Source organism: Citrus clementina, unplaced genomic scaffold (assembly GCF_000493195.1).
Source record: "Citrus clementina cultivar Clemenules unplaced genomic scaffold, Citrus_clementina_v1.0 scaffold_7, whole genome shotgun sequence".
NCBI lineage: Eukaryota > Viridiplantae > Streptophyta > Magnoliopsida > Sapindales > Rutaceae > Citrus > Citrus x clementina.
Genome location: NW_006262075.1, coordinates 5,982,782 through 5,991,282, shown reverse-complemented (window position 1 = coordinate 5,991,282; position 8,501 = coordinate 5,982,782). Strand labels below are relative to the sequence as shown.

At 34.3% G+C, this 8,501-nt stretch overlaps 1 protein-coding gene across 2 annotated transcripts; it reads left to right on the top strand.

Annotated features, from left to right (window-relative positions):
• The first annotated feature begins 2,005 nt into the window (after nucleotides 1–2,005).
• Nucleotides 2,006–7,353, top strand: LOC18037372. 2 transcript variants are annotated; one of them, XM_006426375.2, is made up of 8 exons: nucleotides 2,006–2,363; nucleotides 2,800–2,891; nucleotides 3,916–4,063; nucleotides 4,406–4,537; nucleotides 4,668–4,817; nucleotides 5,002–6,654; nucleotides 6,746–6,909; nucleotides 7,025–7,353. In XM_006426375.2, exons 1-8 carry the CDS (start codon nucleotides 2,262–2,264, stop codon nucleotides 7,164–7,166), a joined length of 2,583 nt encoding a protein of 860 aa, XP_006426438.1. In that variant the 5' UTR covers nucleotides 2,006–2,261; the 3' UTR covers nucleotides 7,167–7,353. The 2 variants fall into 2 exon arrangements, with proteins under 2 accessions (XP_006426438.1, XP_006426439.1); XM_006426376.2 differs by lacking the exon at nucleotides 2,800–2,891.
• Nucleotides 7,354–8,501: the final 1,148 nt, after the last annotated feature.

Genomic DNA, 8,501 nt, shown 5'->3' with positions numbered 1-8,501 from the left:
GAGTGTGTGTGTTGTTGTGCACATACGAAGAGCCTTTTAAAGGTGCACAAAACGCACCGTTTTGTGCAAACGTTTGTGTGCGAATGTGTGAGAACATCATTTTCCTTTTTAGTTTGAACCGAATCGAGAATCTGATCAGTTCATAATAACATAAAAATTATTGATACAATAATATTTATTTATTAAAATTATTTTATTTAGTACTTTTGTGTAAAACATGAATAATTAGTTGTTACAATTGAGTTGCACTGAAAAAATGATCAAATTAAGGTGATTAATCTTAAATTAGTTTATAAAAAAAAGGAAATATTAAATATTAAACTAAATAATGTAAAATCGAACCAAATTGAACTATTCGATTCTGTTCAGTTCAACAATTCAATTCTCATTCAGTTCTAATTTTTTTGGAACCAATTGATTCTGGTTTGGTTCCGTTTTGGGCCCCAACCGAATGGGATATTGACCAGCCCTAGCATCACTCGAATTGGTGTCATGATTGAAAATTGAATGGATGTTGCGTGGCTAAAATTTTTAAAGGCCCAAACAAATTGTACGTAAATTTGTGATGAATAATAAAGTCTTTAATTAGCTCCAGCTAATACTTAATTTCCACTCATAATTAAGGGCGGACATTCAGTTCGGTTTGTATAGTAAAAGTCAAATGGTTAATAAATCTCTAAACCAATTGGTTTTTGTTTGACTAAAAAACCAAACAATTTTGATAAAAAAAATTAGAAAATTTTTTTAAATTAAAACTTAAAAATAGATTTTATAACATACGAGTGATTATTCATGTGATAGTATGACTTTATTTTAATTTGTTTAACCGTTGATACTTGGATCACTTTGAGAAATAATGTATGTATGGTGGACGTGGATGTGCACGTGTGTTGATAATTTTATGTTAAAAGACATGTTGAAGAATCATAAAGTGGTGAATGTTTTGGCAATGGAACTTTAAAATTTCATTTGTATGTGATTTTGTGTTATTGCTTTCTTGTTTTATTTATTATTGTAGATTTATAATTTATAGTGGATTTCTAAACTGTCATGTAAGTTTGTTTAGTGTTGAACTTTATTAAGTTAATTTATTTGACTTTGTTATGTTAATTTGTAGACTCAAGATTGTTATTGTAATAACACTATATTTTTATTATGTTTTTTTTAAAAAATTAAATATACATGATAAAATTATTCGAATCAAACAAAATAAAACCAATTCAAACTATGGAATTGAACCGAATGGAACTAAATTGATTTGGTTCGGTTTGATCCTATTATAGTTTCTATTACTTGATCCGGTTTTGGGCGGGAACCGAACTAAATGGGATAAATGCCCGGCCCTACGAGCAAAGTTCGTTTTACCCCGAGTTTGGTGAACTGAAATCCGTCATTTCTCTCTCCTATTGGTGCTGTTGAAACACGCCCCTTTTCCCTTACGAGATTGAGACATAATGCCACGCGTACAAGAGAAGCCGCATCTTAAAACGACATGAGCTGCCACACCGACGACAAATGTTTGAAAATTGTAATTAACCTTCGATATTTAAAAACCTCGAAGTGTATAGTATTGATAGCTGTTAACCTCCGTTACGACTGAGTAGGGTGAGATATTAATTGAAGCACGACGACGAAGTCAACAAGAATGGGCAGGGGCCGCAGGGCTCTCCTTGATTTGAGTGGCCACCCCAATTTTTTAATTCGAATGGTCATAAGAACAAATGGATGAATCGAGGCGAAATGTGATTTGTGTCAGTGAATGGAGAGAGCGAAGGAAATTTGGCGACCGGCAGATGTTATCTGGTTAACGTCCTTGTAACGTGTCTATCCTGCAATCTAGTAAAATTTTTTTTAATAATAAACAAAGCATATAATATTATAACATATCTGTGACTAATCTATCTCCCGTAGGAAAGCTTGTGTCTTAAAATACTCGAAACTAAATGCCAACGCCAGAGTCTAGGAAACAGACAAGACAGTCGACAGACAGTAGTAATGACTGAATAGTGTAATTAATAATAATAATAATATTAATAATAATAAGTGGAGTAAAGCATGGAGAGAGGGCGAACATAAAAGTTAAAAATGAAAAATGGAAACGCGCAGAAAGTGCACTGCAGGATCCACGGCACCACTTGCTAGCAGCTCCGTCTCTTTTTGCTTTTTGTTTTTTTTTTCTTTTTTCGTTTTATTTTGGCTCACGTTGATTCCATAAACTCACCGGAGGAGTTTCGTCTGTTTTGTTTGTTTTTGGCGGGAAAATGGTAATAATGGAAGAAGGCCACTCCTCCTCCTCCTCTTCTTCTTCTTCTCCGTTTGCGGCTGAATCCAACTTTCGTGAGCTCGATGACGCCTTCTTGCAGGTCCATCTAATCTCTCTTTCTCTGTTCTCAACTTTCTTTTTTCTTTTTTTAATTTAAATTTAATCTGTTGAATGTATTAACTTAGTCACTGTTTGCTCAAGTTTATTTCTTTATTTATATTGAATTGTTTATCGTGATTTAGTGAGTTTGATACTCGCTAAATACTGTTACATACTCTAGTTATTAAAAAAAAAAAATCTAAACTGGTAGCATAAAATCAATTAAATATTTTCCTCTCTATTACTAGATGAATATTCCTTTTATAGATTCAAAGATTACGTGGTATTTCCGCTCTCATGTGAGAAAATGATTTTCCGGCAAAGATGTATGATTAATTGTTTGATTATGAATTCGTAAGCCTTGAGACGGACGTTAGTTTAGTGTGTTCATTTCTTTTATATTTAAGTAAATATTATTTCCCTTTTCCTACTTACAGACTCAAGCAAGAATATGGCTAGGAGAGGTCCTCCAGACAAGATTAGATGACAACGTGAATATGTCTGATTTATTAGCTGATGGAGAGTTGCTGTAGGTTCTCTTCTTTTGATTTTTTTTTTTTTGGAATATTATCATTTTATTACTAAAGTTATTCTGGCATATCATATCAGTACTATGGTTTGCCGAAAAGTGTATTTTATTACCAAACGTTTGTGCCGTTATCAATTCACTATTATTCCGTTAAGAAAGTTAAAAATTTATTGATGTCTTGATGATGTCATAAGGGGATGAAAGACATTTCCAGTTATAATAACATTAAAGACATTTCAGGTTGAAGCCTAAACGCTGCGTTTTAGGGAAATAATTAAAGATTAAAGAATTAGTAAATTAAATCCTAAAATCGTTATTGTTGACTTCTTCTTTTTTAATGCTTAAATTACAAAGGGTAATATTAATAGTCTTTTAAACTCTTAAGGGTAAAATCGACTTTTAATTTAATTTCGGTTAAACATTAAAGTTTTCTTAACGGAATAGTAGTGAATTGATAACGGCGCAAACGTTTGGTAGTAAAATACGCTTTTCGGCAAACCATGAAACTGACATGATGTGTCAGAATAATTTTGGTAGTAAAATCATTTTTTTTTTTCTCCTTATGGATTATGGATTTGGCTTGTTCTTAAGCCATTTAACTTATCTTTTATTTATTGTTCGTTGCCGTATCATGCATGACCTGCTGTGTTCTGATTCAATCTTTGTGCTAATTCTGAACAATCTTAATTTGTTAAGAGCACAAGTGCCAAAGGTTTTCATGACCATAGTAAACACTTCTTTATAGTACTACTGTACCAGTATTACTGGCGTTATTCTCAAAGAATTTCTATTGATGATATATAGTGATACTCTGTAAAATTGAGAAGATATGTAAAATAAAAGGGAAATTTGGATTTAAAAGAAGAATTCTGCACTGAAATCTGAATTAAGGATGCGGAAAAGAAGTATTTAAAGAAAAATGAAGTAATTCGTTCAAAACATCAATACTTGTTTTTGTTGCTTTTCTTAAAACTTTCTTTAAGCAATTTCTCTGCTGTTTTTTCTGGTTTTGTTTCATTTGCAGCTTTGAAATATCAGGAGAAGTATGGAGAATGTTGTTGGCGAGGTATAAGGAACTAAGACACATAGAAGCATACAAGTATGAGCTATTTGCCCCTAGGAAGAGTAGCAGGAGCTACATGCCTTATTCTAATGTGGATTCATTTTTGAAGGTAAGCTTCGCCATCTTGCCTGTCCTTTCATGTGGGGATTTGGAGTATAGCACGTTATGGTCCAACCTCAACGCAATTCTCTGGAAAGGACAGTGTGCACATTGGTGCTCTATATACCGTGCAAAACCACAATCAATAGTTTGAAATCCAAGAATTCACAAACTTAGCTTTGCATTAATGGTGTTCAGTCCAAATTTTGGATTGTTTGATTATCATTAGAGGGCTAAAAGTCTAAAACCAGTCATTCCAAGACTCAAAAGGAATAAATTGGTTATGGCACTCCTAACATATATATATTTGGTTGTATACAACTAACGATTGTTTTGTTTCTTCTAAATCCAGATTTGCAAAATCCTGGGATTAACTGGAATTGATCTTTTCTCGCCATCTGATGTTGTTGAGAAAAAAAATACTCGAAAAGTTTGTATGTGTATACGATCCCTTTCAAAGAAAGCAAGGTCAAGGCAATTAAATGTAAGATTTGTAGAATCACTCTATCCATTTGCCTCAGAAGCATGTATTCTTACACATGCATCACTACATATGAAGATTGTTCTCTAGTCAATTTGAAATACAAGCTGAGTACTGACAAGTTTTGTCACAGGTTCCAGATTTTGATAAGGTCACTTGTACGGTTGCTATGCCTACAGATAATGTTGGATGCATCCGGAGAAGGTTGGAGCAGTCGCAACGCAGATTTTTGAGTAATGCTAATCTCAACTCAGACCGAGTTTTAACGGCAGATCTCAAGAAGGTAAAGAGTTTTAGCTTTTTCCTTAAATCGAAGAAGTTTTTTTTTTTACTTCTCTTGGTGTCTGCTTTAAGGGAACGACTATTTTTGAGTTCAGCATCTAAGATTGGTTGTAAGAGATTTTATTTTTGTTTTCTTTGTGAATCTGCTTTATTGTGTTTCTGACATTTTACATCATCCTTTGTAGAAAAACTCTGTTGCGGCCTCTAACAAAAAGTTTGATACATGCTCTGAAGAGTCTGTTGATGATTCAGACTGCAATTCTATGATTCAAGCCGATGGCTCCACAACAACTTGCTCTTATGGTGCTTTATCCCAGATAAATTCTAATTTAATAGATTCTCCTGGAGTGTCTTCAGTGGTTGAAAAATATGCTCCAACTCAGCAGTTTTCTCCATCAGAAAAATATGGTCATCATATGGAATTTCTGTTTTCGAATGAATCATCTGAATCTTCTTGCTTACTGCTTGGGGAAGATGATTATCAGCAGGATGGTGTTTCATCTTCTTCGCATGTTGATTCGTTGATCCATTTAAGTGGTAGGACTTCTCCTGCGAGAACTATCAAGCATAGAAATGAAACTGGTGTAACGTACTTTAGTGATCTTGACCTGGAAAATGATGTTTTAGAGGGTTGTACGGGTGGCAGCACACAAGAAAGGAGTGATCTTACCGATCAGTTATCAATTTCAGATATGATTTTCCAGGAAACTGGTACCAGCAGCCCTATTCAGCTTGATGGAAATGACAGTTGTTCTGGAGAATACAGAAGTCCCAGTTCTCATGGGTCAAATTCAACACCGAGGACCATCGAAAATGGATTTCGAAGCAAGCATTTTGACATAAATGATGTGGAAGTATCTTCAGCTGTTGGAATTAAGCCTATTTCAGATGTACTGGAATTGGATTTTGATGATCAACTAGATGCACCATATGATATCAAAGTAGTTTCGTCACCTGAATTTCTAGATTGCAGGGCTCACCTTATGAATAATAATGTGTCCCAGAACATGTTCAAGTATAAGACACTAGCGCATCATTCAACATCTATCACTGACAAGCCAGCTATTGACACGGAAGTAAACAACGTTGGCTCCTCTACCAAGCATTTCCTATCATTTTCAGGTGCTCATTCATGTTCCACAAACAATCCAGATTACAATGTTTCAAATGACGAAAGGACCTGCATGTCTGTAGAATCAAAGGTGGAAAATGATGAGGGCAAATGGTCTCAAATAGAATCAAATGCTTTGAAAGACGAACATTGCAATCAATGCTTAGAGCTGCTGTCGGGTCAGTCTTATTCGCTGCTTGACTTTCATCTGTGGGATCAGAAAGGCAAATGTGCAGTTGGTATGATAGCTGATGACAATTATGGAAATAATAGTCATGGAACTTCGCCCCAGTCTGTTTCACAAGAGGGTTTACACGTGGAGAATGCTTCTTGTAATCTGGCTAAACCTATGGCAGATACCTTAGTGCCGGACATGAAATCAAATTTTTCTAACTGTGACAAAGAGGTATGTAATGCTACAATTTCAGAATCAGATCAGCCAGCACCTAAGAGCGCAGATGAAGAGTGTGCTTCCCAGCATTGGGATAGAATGATTCAAAGTAACACTGACCAAAATAGAAGTAGACTAGATACAGTCTCCGAAAATCATCCTTTAGTCCACCAGGATGCTGCCTGTCCTCCCGACACAATTGAATCAATACTTGATGAAGATTCCTGCTCAACGACTGAATGTCTAGAAAAATTGGGTCGTTGCAGTTCTCAAGTGTGCATAGATAACAAAAATGATTCTTGCTGTGCAAGAGATACATGTGACACGCAGAACCAGGTTTGTTGCTTCATTTAATATTTTGGCTTTGGGTCTCTTTTCAGAACTCGTGATCTGAATTGCTTTTGGGCTTATATATCCTGTTGAACAGGATAACCAAGAACATGAAGAGGTGAATATTCTTCAAGATGAAAATCCTGATAGAACAGATGATCTGAGTGCAGCTACACACAAGCCTTATGGAAGGATAGTGCTGAAGTCTGTTGTAAGGGGAACTGCAGTTTTTGGTGCGCTGTTTCTTTTCCTTCAACTCAGGTTTGATCTTATATTTGTTTCTTGAGATTAATCTAAGACAAATTAGCTCACCAAGTAAGCAGTTCACATTTTATATGGTATCTTATCCTTTCATTTATCAATTCTTGCTTGACAGGAAAACATGGAGAGATGAATCAAAAAGGGAACCTAGCAAGACAAAAGAGGAAAATGGTGTGAAGCTCTCAAGGCAGAAGCAGCATAAAGAAAGCGGAGTAAATGGGGTCTATCCAGCTAGTAAGCTTGGATTTGGTGTTTAGATTTTAGCAAAAGATGATGTATACAATGGGGGCTAGTTAGTCTACTATTAAGTTTATTACTGAAAGTACATTTTGAATTTAAAAGGATAAATCAAGGAAAAAAGCCTTAAGTAAGAGCAACTCTTGTAGCTTTGAGAAAATAGTGAAAGTTCACTTCTAAGGATGAAATTGACTAAGCTGAATGATGCTTGCCACCTTCATGATATCATTTCTTAAATACTTTCCCGAAATTATTTACGGTCTACAAAAATAAAACTAATCTAATAACCATTAATTTCCAGATTAATTCAATATAATGGGATAATTACGCATTTTCTTTCTTCAAATTCGAACCAATTTAAACCGAATTTAAAAATGAATCGATCGATTGATTCAGTTCTGATTCCTGAACCATTCATCTTGTTTTAAAGGAGTTGTAACTATTAGTATTCGGTAAATCCAAGTGACGGAACAAACAGCAAGAGAATAAAAGCACGGACCTTAGGTCAACAATGAAGCTAAATACAATGAGGCCTAGGCCCATAAAAATAGGCCCACTTCTTTTTCGGGTTACTGGGTTTTCCTTTTCATTTAATTGTGGCTAAAATAAAAAGCAAGGACAGGTACCAATTGGGTAATTTTTTCGAGACCTCCCTCTAAAGTTTAGCATATTAATACTGTGATAGAAAGTATTAACGTAATTATAGAAAATCTCCCTTGACGTTAGTATGAGAATATGTATAACGTCATAATAAAAGGGTAAAAATCATAAAAACTCTTTTAAAATTTATAGAACATTAAAATGAAGTTGAATTAAGTCTAAGAATACATTAATATTCTAACATCACTCAATTAGGCAGCTTAATTCTTTAACCATTGGAGAAAAGTAAAATTAAATTTTCATTAGATCACGTTAACATGCTACTCGTTTCTGACACCAAATCCACAAGCTACAATATAGCCATTTTTAATTTTTTGCTCTTGAGAAAGCACCAAAAGATCAACACTTTGAATTGCAATTTGTGGTGGCCCAAACTTTCACCGATAATCGGATCAACCACGAATCCATGATTGGTATTGGAGTGAATACGTAGTTAGTTTCCAAATCACAGCTTACATTTGAAGGTTTAGTGATTTTAAACATGTTATTGATTTTTTTTTTTTGGCTAGGACTTAATTGATTATATTTGAAAATAGGTTTGTTCAATTTGATGAATATGCTACTGCATGTTGTTCTTTTGAGTGATAAAGTATAAATGGAAGTGTGATTTTACTTAATGTTTGGGGTATGTTAGAAATGATGGATTTTTTATTACCCAATAGTCCATCAGTTTTATCTAATAATTAAATATTTTG

Bases quoted from the DNA above. Each gene is read 5' to 3' on its own strand.
- LOC18037372 (XM_006426375.2), top strand. From the start codon at position 2,262: ATGGTAATAATGGAAGAAGGCCACTCCTCCTCCTCCTCTTCTTCTTCT. The intron at 2,364-2,799 runs GTCCATCTAATC...TCCTACTTACAG, and splicing joins TCGATGACGCCTTCTTGCAG to ACTCAAGCAAGAATATGGCT. The intron at 4,538-4,667 runs GTAAGATTTGTA...GTTTTGTCACAG, and splicing joins CAAGGTCAAGGCAATTAAAT to GTTCCAGATTTTGATAAGGT.